General features: G+C 38.4%; 1 protein-coding gene across 2 annotated transcripts in view; it reads right to left on the bottom strand.

Moving 5' to 3' along the window:
- Positions 1-17,528, bottom strand: part of LOC136255460 (receptor-type tyrosine-protein phosphatase delta-like) — an 87,754-nt gene that overhangs the window by 52,774 nt on the left and 17,452 nt on the right. For both annotated transcript variants that reach the window (XM_066048231.1, XM_066048232.1), the window contains exons 4-8: positions 10,858-11,043; positions 10,620-10,808; positions 10,379-10,570; positions 6,547-6,729; positions 4,446-4,637 (exon numbers count right to left, since the gene is read on the bottom strand). In XM_066048231.1, the coding sequence (XP_065904303.1) occupies positions 4,446-4,637; positions 6,547-6,729; positions 10,379-10,570; positions 10,620-10,808; positions 10,858-11,043 (942 nt within the window). The remainder of the gene's footprint in view (positions 1-4,445; positions 4,638-6,546; positions 6,730-10,378; positions 10,571-10,619; positions 10,809-10,857; positions 11,044-17,528) is intronic.

Below are 17,528 nucleotides of genomic sequence, written 5' to 3'. Positions count from 1 at the left end.
GAGTGACTTGTTGTAGCTGAACTCTCTACAAGGTGACTTGTTTATAGTTGAATTCTCTTCAGTGTGACTTATAATGTTCTGAATCTCTACAGCAACATATTTGTAGCTGAACTCTCTACAGGATGACTTGCTTGTAGCTGAATTGTCTATAAGATTAACTGTTTGTAGCTGAACTCCCTACAGAATAACTTGCAATGCCAAAGAAATTCTATAATGGAGTAAGTTAGAAACGTAGCTGAATGCTTTATTAGGGTGACTGTTCTATTAGAGTATTTCGATCTCGCATATGCTACACGTAGTTGGCTTTGGAATCATAACTCAGTGGTTTGTAATCCGATTCTTCTGTACTACTGCAAGGACTTTCTATGATAATTATTCCAGCTACACACCAATTTTCAGCTCACTGTTCTAAGCGGTTTGGCTGGTAGGCATGAAAACTAATAGTTTTTTTATTCATAAAAGTCGATCGCGTAATTGTGACACAGGTTGGGTTTTGTGTCATATCTCGATGGCCTTTAACTGGATTCCTTTCAAACCACAAAAAGGCACTCCTACGATAGTTACTCCATCTACATAGCAATTTTCAGCTCATTCCTTCAAGCGGTTTACCCTGTGGGCGTGACAGACCTTCGACCTTATTTTACGCAGATAATCGGTCATAACTCCGTGAATGTTCATCGGATTCCTACCAAACTTGGTACTGAGATTCGCCTTAATGAGCCCTTTAAGTGTGCCAAATTTCAGCCCGATCCAAGCACGCATTCGTGTTTTATTGCGGATTTTGCAAAGTGTGCGAAAAGAAGAAGTAGAAGAAAAAAACCCCTAACTTTGGCCGCTCGTATCTCGGAAATGGCTAGAGCGATTTTCTTCAAATTTGGTATATGGACTCCCCTACCTCGCCGGCATTTCTGTAGCAACGTTGGTTTTAATAGGATAAGGAATCACAGAGCTACAAAGGTGTGAAAATCGCGTTTACTTTCTTCCTGTAAATATACTCACGGTGTGGCGCGCCGGCTACTTGGGCCGTACGACACACTACCGTGTGTCTTGATCATAGAAAGTCCATGCAGTAGTACAGAAGAATCGGATTACAAACCACTGAGTTATGATTCCAAAGCCAACTACGTGTAACATATGCGAGATCGAGATACTCTAATAGAACAGTCACCCTAATAGAGCATTCAGCTAATATATTTACTCCATTATAGAATTTTATTACATTGCAAGTTATTCTGTAGGGAGTTCAGCTGCACACAGTTAATCTTATAGACAGTTCAGCAAGAAGCAAGTCACCCTATAGAGAGTTCAGCTACAGGTATATCGCTGTAGAGATTCAGAAGAATCAGAACATTACAAGTCACACTGAAGAGAGTTCAGCTATAAACAAGTCATGCCTGTGGAGAGTTCGGCTACACTCTCTAGAGAGTTCAGCTACAAAGAAACTACCCTGTAGAGAGATCAGCTACAAACAAAGCACCTTGCAGTGAGTTCAGCTACAAACAAATCAACCTGTAGAGATTTCAATTACTAACAAATCACCCACTGTAGAGAGATCAGCTACAAACAAATCACCCTGTAGAGAGATCAGCTACAAACACTCACCCTGTAGAGAGATCAGCTACAAACAAATCACCCTGTAGAGAACTCAGCTCCAAAAAATCAACCTGTAGAGAGATCAGCTATATAGACACTAGACACAATATAGGGAATTCAGTTACAAGCAAATCACCCTGTAGAGAGATCAGCTACAAACAAATCACCTTGCAGTGAGTTCAGCTACAAACAAATTACCCTATAGAGAGATCAGCTACAAACAAATCACTTTGCAGTGAGTTCAGCTACAAACAAATTACCCTGTAGAGAGATCGGCTACAAACAAAACAACTTGTAGAGACTTCAGCTACAAACAAATCAACCGGTAGAGATTTCAGTTACAAACAAATCACCCACTGTAGAGAGAGCAGCTACAACCTAAATCACCCTTTAGAGAGATCAGCTACAAACAAATCATCCTGTAGAGAGTTCAGCTACCAAAAAATCTTCCTGTAGAGAGATCAGCTAGAAGAAGTCACCTTGTAGAGAGTTCAGCAACAAAGAACCCACTCTGTAGAGAGTTCAACTAGAAACTAGTTATCCTATACAGAGATCAGCTATATGTAGAAACAAGTTATCCAGTAGAGAATTCAGCTACAAACAAATCACCCTGTAGAGATTTCAGCTACAAACAGATCATCATCCTGTAGATAGTTCAGCTAGATACAAGTCACCTTGTAGAGAAATCAGCTAGAGGAAGTCATCTTGTCTTGTAGAGAGTCAGCTAGAAACAAGTCACCTTGTAGAGAGTTCAGTGACAAAGAAACTATCCTGTAGAGAGTTCAGATGCAAACAAATCACCCTGTAGAGAGTGCAGCTACAAACAAATCAACCTGTAGAGAGTTTAGCTACATTTCAAGTCCCTTAGTAGAAAGATCAGCTGCGAACAAGTTATCCAGTAGGGAATAATAGACATGTAATAAATATATTTATATAATTACTGATAAAATCAAAAACAGTTGAAGTATTAAAAATCTGCTCTGTCTTTTTATTCTTCCTGTGGTAAAGAAAAAGGATAGGTTAAAAAGCCTCAAAGCCGGCCTATGGCCAGCTTTGGGGTATATATACAAATACAAAAAGAAGTGATACCTAATCAAAAACAGCTAAGCTGTAAAAAAAGGTGCGGCCCCTAAAAAGGCCATGGTAAAAAAAGATGTGAAATCCAAGGTGGCGGCCAAGAAATGGCTGTGATGGTAGGTTAATAGTAAAAATTTTAATAACGACAATTCAGGTGAATTTGGTGCCGCTTGGTCTTGGCACAAAATTCACCTGAATTGTCATTATTAAAATTTTTACCATTAACCTACCATCACAGCCATTTCTTGGCCGCCACCTTGGATTTCACATCTTTTTTCACCATGGCCTTTTTAGGGGCCGCACCTTTTTTACAGCTTGGCTGTTTTTGATTAGATATATATAACTGCTTCATTTATTTAAGACTGATAAGCTTTCCAGCAACAAACACTAGAATCACATGTATCTGTATGGCTTCTCGTAGCGTAGCGCTTGCTGTACAGTGAACAATAAGCCACTGCTACTGAACAGCCACATGGATAACGTAGAAAACCAATATTATAATCCGTTTATGTACAAACTATTGCTGTATAAATATCGGTAGCGATATCGGTACTCGTACTGTTCTGCACCGATGCCGATATTGGTAAAAATTGCCATATCGGTGGCCGATAATTTGGCCGATCCGATTATCGGTACAACTCTAGATACAGGCATGTAATTGCCATGTTTTGTATCACCCCAGAGACACGGATCTATTGAGACATGAACAAGGGATCTACAGGATTTAGACACCTTTAAGTAGCCAATGAAATTCAAGTATTTCACCTTGCTGTGGTCTAATTTGTCTTAGCATATGTCCACGATACACATGTATGACTGTTTTATTAGAATATAGTGTTAGGGTGACTGATAAATTTTAGAATATCTTGAGCTTATTATAAGTGCAGTCAGACTAAACATGAGAGGGTTGTAGCAGTGGTTGATCGCTTAAGTGCAGCTAGATCATTATAGAGTGCATTTGTTGCTATTAATGCAGTTAAGACGATGTGTTTTAAGTGCAGCTAGGTGGGGCTGTTGTGCTCAACTGTTATAAATATAAAAATACTGTTGATTATTTGATTATACAACTTCGGGAAACATCATCAATTAAACCTTTACATTTCTAACTGCATATCAAGGCTTTAGGTGTACGTAAACCTAGGGAATAACAGTTAACTCATGGGGCCCCCCTCCCCTTATTATTGTTAGGGGGGGTGGTCGTCATGCTCTGTTCCCAGTAACTAGCTGCAGGTACTGAGTGTCCAATACCCTTTTAAGTGCTTCAAATAACTGTGGAATCCAGGAAGTGCTGATACAAAAAGTTATGCTTCAATGTGGTTTTTTTGCTTAACTGGCAGAAACTACACATGAAAAAGGTCTTTCGAGGTTTAAACCAACATTTTAACTAAGCAAACGGCAATTTTCTTTGTTTTAATACCATTGTCCGTTTTATGCATGATCAAGGTTCTGTCCACGCTGGTCAGTAATGATCAAAATTGTCAAAATAACCAGTACTTCCACTTTTTAACTAGCACAACTGCTATTAAATTGCCAATATTTGAGGTGTTTGCATCTGAAGTATCTTCACATCAGTCTATTTTAGGCCATCACTCATATAAACCTGATAGAAATATACATGATGTGTATACATATACTTCTGTATACAGTGCACATGAGTACGTTCAGGAAGCAATATGTTACCATGACTAAACAAAGTGAAATAGTGAATTGTAGATGCTATATCATAAAATAGTGAAGCACATAGAATAGGACATTTTTACTATGCATGTTGTTACCTGTTCCACACACAGCAGCACTACCACTCCAACTTCTATCACTCCCACAGGTCCTCGTGGCATCACCTGATAGCCTCACAAAACCATTATCACATATGTAACTACAAGTTTCTCCAGCAGTAGCAACTCCATCATCTCCCAGTGAACAAGTGACCATTCCATTAGTAGGATCAGTGAGCACAGGACAGGTACCTGGCAATAGACACATAGTTTAGTAAATGTGAACATTATGTATATAATTATTTACAACACTGAATTAATACTTAAAACTGCGATAAGTCAGTGGGTATAGTTCAATGTAAATTTACTGACAGATAAGTTTATAGTGTGGCTCCATGTACAGATACTAAAGTGGGCGTGGTTCACGAAAGAACCTGGCCTGTCGGATAATCTGTAAAGCAGGTCAGACCTGGTGACCCAGTTGACCCAACCCAGTTTCAATGCTGCTGTCTGATGTTTTCAGACAAGCGTACTCCATAACAGCTAAGGGTATGGGCTTGATTTTTCACTGTTAGACATCAGTTTAGCCCGACAGATGCCTTTTCGCATACCACAGTATGTACAATGAACACATCATGGACTTACTTATCTTTGTATTCTTTTGTGTCCCATTTCTTTTTACTGACAGAACAAGGTGTCGATTCATGGTAGCTAGTACGTGATGGCTTTACTACATTTCTAAGAGAAATTGTCTGTATTTTCAGTATTTGATAGTTGGGGCGCTCGTACAGATGAAAACATTCAGTGCCATTCTTTCTTTTGATGTGGTACATGCTGGTTCACCAGTTATAGTTGTGACCAGATTTGCAAAAAGGTACATTTTCCACACATTTTAAACACCAGCAAACAAAATGATATAACACTTCACTCCTTATGCTGATTAGCTTGCTCTTAGTATCAAAATGAAGCCAGATACTGTATCTACACTCATGGAAAATTTCAGGTGATTATATGCCATGATCAAAGTTATGAAGCATCAAAGTTCAAAAATGGATCAAATTTTGTGTGTGTGAAAAAGGTACCTTTTTGCAAATCCAGTCACAATTATTTTACAAACAAGCAAGTAGAAAGAAAAAAAAGAATTTTAAGTTCAATTAGGCATCATAGCCACAAAAATTAGTGACAGATAAGATTTTCTGACATATACAAGTGTGTACGTACATGTCACTGCAATGTCTGTTTCAATGTTGCCTTAACAATCTGATTCCCAAATTTAGCATAAAAAGATACTAACATTATATGACTAATATTAGGCTTTCATGCATGCCTGTGTATATAAACTAGGAAACTTTTACTACTACCACCACACCATGAAATTTTCAATAGAATGGTACCAAGCACTGTTGCACTTGGCAAAAGTGTCTTCCATTGAGCCACATAGAGAAACAAGATTCTCAATAAATTGTATGTCATTGCTTTACAAGTCCAATTGTCTTGTATTCTCCCTTGATGGTGCTATGATGCTAAACTATTTCAATCCTCACATGCTGCCTAATTCAGTGGTATATAATAGATCATGTGACAACTCAAATGGCAGAGCATAATACAGAAATGCCACCTGCTTTAAGAGAAGATGTCTGTGGTTTTCTGCATTGCCTTTTTAGTATTGTGCAAAACTATTCTTGTAGTGTATTAAATAAGTTTTCAATTCATGTGTAATCGTAACTCCATTACAAAATAGCAGAAGGGTAGCACTTGTACATACTACACATCAGTGTATTCTAAATTCAGTTCGTAACATGCAAAGAACAGTTAAGTAAAAGTGATACATTGGTTGAGTGATAGGCAAGCACAGTTCTACGTACATGTACATACCTTAATATGTATAAACATACTAAATATTAAAAATTTACATTCTTACCCTATATACATGTAGTTGTTTTGTGTATAGTTCATAATGACTGATTGGTAGTTTGAAGAATAACTTAAAACACTACTAGCTATGATGTAAATCTGATCTGCTAAGGTCAAGCACCCAGTATACCCCCACAGCAGTTACAAACACTGAAACAAGGACTTTACATTCTTTATATTAGTAGCAATCCTATATTTCAAAATTAGTTTGTGCAGCAGTTTGAAGTACTAAAATCAGTTTCCTTACCTATACAAGTGGGTTCAGTACCACTCCAGTTCCCACCACTCCCACAGGTCCTCATGGAATTACCACTTAGCACATAACCAGTGTTACATGTGTAACTACAAGTGTCTCCAACAGTAGGAACATTATCACCTCCTGAACAAGTGATCATTCCATTAGTAGGAGCAGTGAGCATTGTACAGGTAACTAGAAAAGAAAATATAGTACATGTGTTATAACTACATAGCACATTTAAAGTTATCATACAGTACGATAGTAACTGTATAGTAGGGACCACAAAGGAGTAGGCGTGGCCCATGGAACAATATCACCCAAAAACCAGCCTCAATTTTCCTTGACAATGATGAGGCAGTATTGATTAGGTAAAACTAAGCCCAAATGAGCTTTCAGATCAACACGAAACATTTTCAACAAGTTGCTACGGAATTTTAAAAATAATTTATTTAATGGAATTTTCTAGTGACTGACTGACTGACTGACTGACTGACTGACTGACTGACTGACTGACTGACTGACTGACTGACTGACTGACTGACTGACTGACTGACTGCCTGATGCTTTCAGATAAGCGTAACTCGATAACGGCTAAGGCTACAGGCTTGATTCTTTCACTGTTGATGTTGCTTCAGCCTGACAGGTGCCTTTTGGCATGCAGTAAGTACAATGCATTCTTCATCGACTTACCAGTGTCCTCCTTTGTGTCCCATTCATCTTTGCTGACAGCAAAAAGTGTCGATTTGGCGATAGCACATGATGGCTTCCCTTTGTAATGGAAATCATCCGTATTTGTCATAGTGACTATTATGATAGCAGAGGTGCTTTTCAAACAGTTCTTGATTCGTACTGCTGTGTAACAGGTTGAACATAGCCGACAACGAAACGAAATGGATACTTCACTTTTCAGACGATAATTGATATAACTGGGGTGTGCGGCACCATTTCTTTCGGTATGCTTGGAAGAATATGCGATCTATGGCGTGATTGCAGAGGTGCTTTTCGAACAGTTCTTGATTCGAAATACTGTGTAACGGATTGAACATAGCTTACAACAAAGCTATACGGATACATTACTTTTCAGACGGTAATTAGGGCGCGTGGTGCCATTTCAGATGCGGTGTGCGTGGGTTCACCAGTCATAATAATTATTTACAAAGTTAACTAACAAATACACAGAAAAATTTGGAATTTTCAACTAGAGTAGGGACCATAGCACATTGATAAAAAGTACTGAAACAAGCTGGAGTAGTGCATGATATTAAATCACAGTAAAACAATAAGAAGTGTTATATCCCTACTGTGCTCAAGATACCATAATGGAAATGCACAGTAGGGATATAATACTTCTTATTGTTTTACTGTGATTTAATATCGTGCACTACTCCAGCTTGTTTCAGTACTTTTTATCGATGTGCTATGGTCCCTACTCTAGTTGAAAATTCCAAATTTTTCTGTGTATCTGTATTTTATATACTTTTGTATGATCGTTACAATTGTATTAGCTAGTCAGAAGAGTACTACATCAGTACCATAGATACTGATAATACAATACAAAGATAACCTATGAGTAGATGCAGGTGAAATAATTTGATACAAGCTATTACAAAGTATAATTTGTGTACCACATTTCAGTAATACTATTATAAATGTTGTCATCTGCTTGAAAGTTTAGATGCCAAACCAATTCTTTAACAAACTACCGATTAATAGTTGACCAGTTTCTTACTTTTGAAATAGTCTCAACCTCCAGCTTAAATTGAAAGCTACACAACACCGTTTAAATGTAATGTTGCAGTCACTCACGCTTTACTCTTCAGTAATGAGTAGACTTGCTCAACTGGTGAGTCAAACTGCACTCGTGATTTGTTAAGAAGATTAAGCAAATGAAAGCTCCGTATAAAAGTCATTTGAAAGGGATGAACAATATAATGCTCTCATGTGTGGATAATGCTGACTATTGTATGTATGTCTACTATTTCTAATTAAAGCTCCTATTTGTGTGTCTACTTATTTTTATATAGCTATATATCTCAGTAAGCAGCAGTGGCAACCTCGGCAATAACAGACCACTCTGTTTTTTATTTTATTTTTATTTTTATTTATTTTTATTTATTTTTTTTAATGTTATTTAGACAGGGAGACAGCATCAGCAAAAGCTGTTTTTCAGCTGTGCCCTGAACAAGCATACAAAAACAATATAGGTACATATATACACACAATTAACTAAATATGACTTAAATAAGCTAGCTTAAAGCTATTTAATGAGTTCATCTCGGTGATTGAGGTAGGCAGGCTGTTCCATATAGTTGTGCCACGATAATATAGACTTCGTTTGCCATAGTTTAATCGCACAGCAGGTACATACAAACGATGGACATTGCGCCCTGCACGACCTGTGACGGATAAAGCAGACCTGAAGGTGGAAAGTAAGTAGGAGGGTGATAGCCTTTTTAAGATCTTGTATACTTGTATGGCAATATGAAATCTGCGACGTTCAACTAAAGTAAGATTAAATGCAGAAGATCTGGCAGAGTCATATGATGAAAACCGTGAATGAAGTCTTTCCAGTCTCTTAAGATGGCCAACATTAGTAGGTACCCATACAACATCACAGTAGTCAATTATAGGTAAAACATGGGCCTGATATAATAATTTCAACACAGTAGGAGTGAGTGGCTTAAGGCGATTAATTGAATATAATTTGCCACGAACCCTCCGTAAAACATACTCCACATGTTGGTGCCAAGTTAAATGTTGGTCAATGTAAACTCCTAAATATCGCACAGTAGAAACCTGTTGTAGTGGTAAACTGTCAAGTGATAGGTGTAGGGTTTTCCCAGAAATACGCTGTCGGGTCCCAATGAGCATAGACGAGGACTTTGGAACACTCAGTTTCAACTTGTTGGCAACCAACCATATAAAAAGTTGTGTAACAGCACACTGTAGAATGCACTCCAATTGTCTGAAGTCACTATGACAATAATGCAGCTCTGTATCATCAGCATATAAATTGACATCAACATCAGTAATGGCAGTTGGAAGATCATTAACATAAATAGAAAATAGCAACGGGCCAAGAATAGAGCCTTGAGGCACACCAACTTTAACCTCACCCTTAGCTGACAAAGTACCATGCAGGGAAACCCGCTGAAATCTGCCATACAAAAAACTTTGCATCCACTTGAGAGCATCTCCCCTAACACCATAGCATGTCAACTTCTTAAGCAATATCTCATGGTCAACACAGTCAAAAGCTTTAGCTAAATCAAGAAACACTGCACCAACATACTTTCCATCATCTATTGCCTTGAGCCATGAATCAGTAACACATAACAAAACATCCTGTGTAGAATGCCCAGGACGAAAACCAGATTGTTCTGTAGAAAGAAGTTTTTTTGTATCACAGACCATTTTATTGTTAGTTATCTACTACCATATATATATCCTCTATAGTACAAGGCAAATACAACACTAGAATACTGGTGTTTGATGCATTAAATCACTCGTTACCATATAATGTGATTGCGCTCACTGATTGTAGCTATATTGTGCTGGACTTGTGAATCTGGCATCAAATCAACATATAACACAATGCTGAGGCTAGTGGTTTCAATCGCAATGATTAGTGTCCACTATTCACACTCCACAGTATAGCAGATCACATGTCCCTCTTGTATCTCACAAGACATTCTTTACTTAGTCCAAAGAGTGCTTAATCGCTAAATGAAAGTTAGCCTAGCCCACTATAACTTAACTTTCATGTATACACGTATAAAATGTAAGTATGTACACATGGTGGTAACAGTAGCTGGCCCAACCACAGAAGTCTGTTGCTTACCTCTACTACATGTAGCATCTGTACCATTAAATGACCTATCACTCCCACATGTCCTCATGGCATCACCATCCTGTATCTCATAACCACTGTTACATGTGGTAGTACAAATATCTTCATAAGAAAGAACTCCATCATCTCCAAGTTGACAACTGATCATTCCATTCATAGGATTAGTGGGCATTGTACACATAACTACATGAAAATGATTTGATTAGCCTACAAAGTGCACATAATACATTACCTCTACTACACATAGCCTCAGTACCACTCCATGTACTACTACTCTGGCAGGTCCTCATTTCATCATCACTTAACACATAACCAGCATTACATGTGGCAGTACAAATGTCTTCATAGGAGTGAATTCTGTCATCTCCCAATGTACAATTGATTGCTCCATTAGTAGGATTAGCAAGTGGTGCACAGGTAACTGAAAATTACTTAATGAGTTAACAGTGTCAACTGTACATGTACATTACCTCTGGTACAAATAGCTTCAGTTCCACTCCACATTCCATCACTCATACACATCCTAGTGCTATCATCATTCTCTAACTTGTATCCAGTGTTACATGTAGCAGTGCAAGTCTCATCAGGATTAGCAGGTTGATCATCAGAACAAGTGATCATTCCATTAGCAGGAGTACCAAGCACTGGACACATGACTAGCAAATAAATACAAACAGGTACGCAATACTAGAGATAAAAAATAGCATTCCAAAAATGCTGCCATTATACATCATTGTATAAATTGTACATGCAATGAAAAATACTGATCAAGTCTAAAGCGGTAAGCCATATCTAGCATTACAAATAAGAAAGTTACTGTTTTTTCTTTACAATCTCCAAAACTATCCTTAGTTAAAGGCTAGAGACTAAGATGTATTGTAAGAGCTCCATTTTTAATGACAACAACAAATTCACACGTGATATGTGCTTTTTTGGGGGGTTCTGATGAGCATCAGCTTTTCTATGAACTTGTCATTTTCAGTATGTGAGGGAGTAGATAGCTGCACTTATAACAATGACTATGCCACTTAATGAGTTGTCATGTGGAGTACCTTCACCAGAAACTTACTCATTGCAACAATGACTGTGAAGTTGAGATACTCTAACTATTTTCCAAAAGAACATGTATGTTTGTCTGCCAGTGTCCACACTTGCACTTGTGCAGTAAGGAAGTTTTATGCTAAAAGCAGTGCCAGTGAGAGGGGTAAGTAAAATTCTAGGAAAATGGGAACAGGATGGCAACGGAAAGCAGGAACGGGAACGACCAATGGAAAATTCCTGATAAAGGTCATCATACAATATACAGGTTGGATTAGGTAGGATTTATAGCGCAATGTGTCTTAGCAGCATTGTTTGGATCCTTTTGCTAAAACAATTAAAAACACTCTGATAGAGCAGTCGCTTGCAATACAAAATACTCTAATAGAGCAGTCAAGAATGTTTTGTTAACTATCATAGCAGTGACAAAGATAACTAATTTTAAGTGTCCGGACAACATGTCAGACCACTGAATAGAACGACTGGACGTGCAATTTGTTGTTGGGGGTATATAGACTGCGTGACTTCATACATTACACTGTTTATGTACAGAAGAGGTATGTAACAGGGTGTGAAGCACCTCTGAAATTGAATCTGTGAGTAATTTCAGCCATCTATTAATATATTATGCAAGCAAAAATTAGGAATTTTCCATATGAGTAGGGACTGCAGCAATAAAAGCATTGAAACAAGCTGCTGAGACAAAACACAACTGAATGATTGCATTTTAATCCCTACTTTAACCATACATCATAGCAGGCTAAAGTAGGGATTAAAATGCAATCTTTCAGTTGTGTTTTGTCTCAGCGGCTTGTTTCAGTGCTTTTTATTGCTGCAGTCCCTACTCATATGGAAAATTCCTAATTTTTTCTTGCACTTGTTTGTGTACTTTTTTTTTGTAAATTATATTGAATAACTGTATTAAGTAATTCACACACCCCGCCCCTGCAATTCTCGAAATACACAGCTAAACGTTCCTAAGGATGCATATTTTTAACAAACCGCTTTAAACAACACATTACCCACAGAAGTATCTTTTCAACTATTTTATAGTGTGTCTACAGTATTATTTTCCACTAATTCTCTCAACAAAGCCTCAGGGCTGCTCTTACTTTTAGTTCGCGTAAGTACGGGTCACGCCCACTTTCTAGACGACGAGATACGTGAGCCTATGAGGCCTACTACGGTGTCTTTCAGTTGTAGTACACCTGAAAAGTGCTCTGGGAAAGCTACCCATAGAGTCTGTAGAGAGGCACCATATACAACCGGTTTTTAAACTCAGACAAAAACCACCTTCGAGCCAAAGCAAACACTGTAATCCTTACGTGTGTAGTTTCTCAACCAGCGATGTTGAACAGGCAGCATCATATCCTGAGGTGTATCCCAACATTAAAATCACGTGCTTGCTACAATTATGCTACATGTTTATTCCAATGTTGGGGCGCTGTGGTGTGCGTGCCCTTTGATGGAAGCCGTACTGATGAGAGATGGCCATGATAAAGAAGGATCAAAGATAAATAGTAAGACAGTAGCGAACACATCGTAGGTATTTAATATTGTGAAGGGTTTTTTCTCCACAAAATTCGAAGCGTTTCCACCAAAGAAGCAAGGCTATAGCTGTAGCCAGTTTTCCGCTACGCTTTACTGAACACATCAGTGAGGCAGTGAGACAGTAGAAAATTCGTTAAAATATATATATTTTTTGTAATTTCGTAGCACCTCGTCGGAAACATTTCAGGTCATTCTGAAGACACATTTGGGCTTGTTTATACCTGACCAATACTATGAAATGGCCGTGAAGGATTTCTAAAGATGATTTTGGATAGATTTTTCTTCGTGGACCACACCCACACCTTCATCGTCCCTACTATACAGTACTATTGTACTGTATGATATGCATTTTTATTTTTTGGACTAGTATGGCCACTGAAGCATACATGACAGTGACTGCTCATTACATTGATGCAAGCTGGAAAATGCAGAATTTCATGCTAGAAACAGTTTCATTTCGTGAGATACACACAAGAAACTGAAAGAGATAACGGAATTGTTCGTTATATTTTGAAAGTCAGTCATGACCAGGCAGCCAATATGGAAGCTGCTGTGTGTATCTTGACAGGTAAATACAATTGGCAGAGTGCTCCATGTGTAGCCCATAGGTTCTGCAATTGTGTGTTTTGGCTGGATTAAAAATCAGTGATATTTACAGACTAATAGCAGCTGCTAAGAAGATTGTTAGTCATTTCAGCCACGGTGTGGTAGCAACAGTAGCCCTGAAGGAAAAGCAGGATCAAATGAAAATTGATGCTAAGAAGCTAGTCAATAGCTGTGCCACTAGATGGAATTCCACATACGAAATGCTTAAACATCTGCTAAAGCTCCTTTGGTCTGTTATTTAGGCAGTGCTATCTGACGAAATAGTTACAAAAAGAAGTGACCATTACTTGGATTTCAAGATTGAACAATGGAAGCTTGTTGAGGATCTTGTGCCTGTTCTTGAGCAATTCAGTGTCGCCACTACATTTTTTAGTTATGAAGAAAATGTTTCGATTTCTTCAGTATTTGCCATTGTATATGGCTTATTTGATCACCACGAATTGCCAAGAGAGAAGTCATCATCCAACTCTAGAGTGATCAGAGAATTCAAGGAAACTGTGGCAACACAATTAATAGAGAGATTTGAGTTGACATCGCTGCATTCAGCACATCCTATGCTGATAGGATCACTACTTGATCCTAAGTTTAAACACATTACTTTGTCAAAATACAAAGAGGAAAGTGAAGCTAGGAAACTTAAGTAATCTGTCAAAGAATTGATGGAGATGTACGCAAGTGAGGACAGTGATGGTTCTTTTTCTCCTGCCACACCAAAAAACAAAATTTGACTGCTTTGGACAAGCTACTTGGCCCTGAGAATCTTACAATGGAACCTTGTACGTTTGATAGTGAACTTGAAAAATACTTTGCTGAATTGCCAATATCATGAAAAAAAGGAAAACCCACTTATTCGGTGGAAAGAAAATTCCAGTCGTCACAAAAGTTTATCTTCTGTTGCTCAGCGTTTGTTGTGTATGCCTGCTACATCAACATCCTCAGAAAAGATTTTCTCCAAAACAGGTTTAACTGTTACAAAACTGAGAAGCTGCTTGAAGCCAAAGCATGTCGATGCGTTAGTGTTTTTAAACAAGAACTTAAGTACACTGTAAATTATCTTAAAGTATCAAGAACTTGAGTAATTTGTCGTGAAGTAGTAAAGTACCATGTGTCATAACTGTCATTTGTTTACATCACATTTATATCTATATAGTACTTATAAACTACAACTCAGTACAAACTGATGTACAATCCATAAGCTGTAAAGTTACATAAATCTTCAGCTTTACAGTGAGTCCCTGTAGAAAATAAGCCACAATAATGATTACATTAAGTTGATATTCCTTGTTTTATTCTATACCTTTGAAATGTTCAAAGCTTTGAACCTTCGTTCAATAACAGTACCAAACCTTCTGATGGTAAAAATTTACCTTCGTTCCAGCCCAACTACTAGCAATATGAATTTACTTTGTCCATGATTGTGTCTCAAGAAAAACTACTAGTGTACGCTATAGCTTGATGTCAGACCACATCAACCGTTCCCTCATCTTCTCATCAAGTCTGGTAAGATCTTGCACAGCATCTTGCTTCAACTTTACTTGAACAGCATCACTGAAATTCTGTAGCTCAGCTCCTTGATAAGACTTCTGCCCTCCTTCATCCTCAATCTTGCACAACAGAAGCTTAACAGTGGGGGTCTTTCTTTGCCAAGGTTTTCAGTGATGTGGTAGACTTCAGCATATTCTAATTCCAAGGACAACATCTAGCTCATTGGCCTGTAATGACATGCTTAGGAGTGAAGGAGACTTGAGGATGTCACATACAAGGTACACCAACAATGGTACTATACTTAGTCCATGTCTTTAAATACCACTTGATATGAGCCCTCTCATCAGCCTTAACAGAACAATCCTCACTGAGGTGGCTGATGTATGCCCAGTAACAGTCAACAACACGCTGAAGTGCCTTGCATTTGTGGTTGATCCAATCTAACCCCTGTGACCAAACTGGCTTGTGACCAAACTGGCTTGTTTCCACCTTTACGAAACTCATACACCTTTCGCAAATCCTTCACAACTTCTTCTAGTTCCCTTGTCTTCTTTGGTGACTTTTCATAAAGGTAGAACAGACGTAGCAGCATCTCATCAATACCATTAAAAAGATTGCTGGTAAGGGCATTCTTGAAAGTCAGCTCAAGGCGATGGGCATAACACCATGATCACACTAGCCATGGATGGGAATTCAGTATCATGCCATTCATTCCATTATGCTCTGCATCATTCACAGAGGCTCCATCAGTCCCTCCACCTACCAAGACTGGCTTTCCTTCAGCAATGACAGTGTTCTCATCAGAATATCTGTTATTCCTAGTGATTGCAAGGACTGAGAAAGACACTTCACAAGCCCACTTGTGATTGCCTTCTCAGGAGATACTAAACTAAGTGGATGACTTTATCTCTACAGCAGCATCATGTTTCACACAGATAAGAATAACTACCAGCTCCTGTTCAATGTTAGTTTCATCAGTGCTACCATCCATTAAAAAACTATAAAAATTATTGCCACAGAACAACTTGAGAAACTGCTGGTGCTGAGTTTGTGCAATATAGTATGTAAACAACTTTGTTGATGGTGCAGTTCTGCAAGCATGGCCCAGTTCAACTACACGGAGCAATTCCAGTTCGCACAGTGAAACAAATTTCTCAAAGGCAATACCCTCTTTGGCCATAAGGTAGCAAACATTGAACTCTATTCGTATCTACATCACTTAGCATCGAGGGGGCACAAGCAATTGGGACGTATTGTACACTGGCAACCTGCTTGCCCTTGCTTGCACCATGTGAAGCTCAGTAATGGCTTTCTTGCACTGTTCTGGTCCAACATGTTGCTTGTTCGCTGGTTGTTCCATTCATTTATCCACACACTTGAATAATTCTTCATTGAGCAAATCTTGCTCTGGTATACTCCATGCAGGCTGTACAGGTGTGCGACAAGATTCTTGTCCGCTTTGTCTACTTCACATTTTTAGCCACGATAGTGATTGGTGCTCACTGTCATATTTCTGCTGCCACTTTTCGAAGGTCGAAACAGATATTTGCCATTTGTTCTTCTTTGTACCGGCTGTAGAAATGCCAGAACTCAAGATCTACTGTAAAGTCTGCTCACTAGAGTGCTTTTGACTGGCCATCTTGACCAACTGTGGTATAATACATGACACTTATGTCTGGTATTTGTCCAATGTCAGACTGTCATGTTTGCCACTGCAGTATCTAACCAAAGACTCACTTTGATGACCTATGAATTGATGGGCAATAGCTGTCATAGATTAGGTATATAGACTAGCTAAGTCATCAACATTGAAAGTTAGTTACTACCCTAAAACCGTAAATTTAAAACATCATAGGCCGCTACAAAGGATTCTAATTGACTGACGTGCAGTGTCTGCATAGCAACCACAGGAAAGTCACATTATGGGTATGTGGTATCTGCAGTATGTGTAGGTGCATGGATCCAATGAGCAGTAACGAGGACTTCTCTTGGAGCCACTTCAGCTTGACAAGCATATACCAGTGATGCTGCATACTCCCATCATATGACTGGAAGCAGTAGGTACAGTTTTTGAAGCCTATAATAGGCACTGTCAGCTAATTAGGGTAATTCGTGAATCTCAGTTTTCATCAGTATTAATGTAATGTCAATAGTTGAATAGTTAAAATGTTTATGGTTTCAAAGGAGTAGTTAACTTTCAATATATTGATGACTTAGCTAGTCTATATACCTAATCTATGACAGCTATAGCTCACCAATTCATAGGCCATCAGTCCCTGGTGGGATAGTTAACAAAACATTCTTGACTGCTCTATTAGAGTGTTCCAATTGTTTTAGATAAAGGATCCCAACAATTCCAGACACATAGCACTGTAAAATCCAACCTGTATATTGCATGATGAGACTTTTATCACACATTTTCCGTGGGTTGCTTCTGTTCCCACTTTCCGCTACTGTCCCA

Source organism: Dysidea avara, chromosome 5, assembly GCF_963678975.1.
Source record: "Dysidea avara chromosome 5, odDysAvar1.4, whole genome shotgun sequence".
In the NCBI taxonomy this organism is placed as follows: Eukaryota; Metazoa; Porifera; class Demospongiae; order Dictyoceratida; family Dysideidae; genus Dysidea; species Dysidea avara.
Note: the sequence above shows the minus strand (reverse complement) of the source record. Positions and strands in the feature narration are given on the sequence as shown.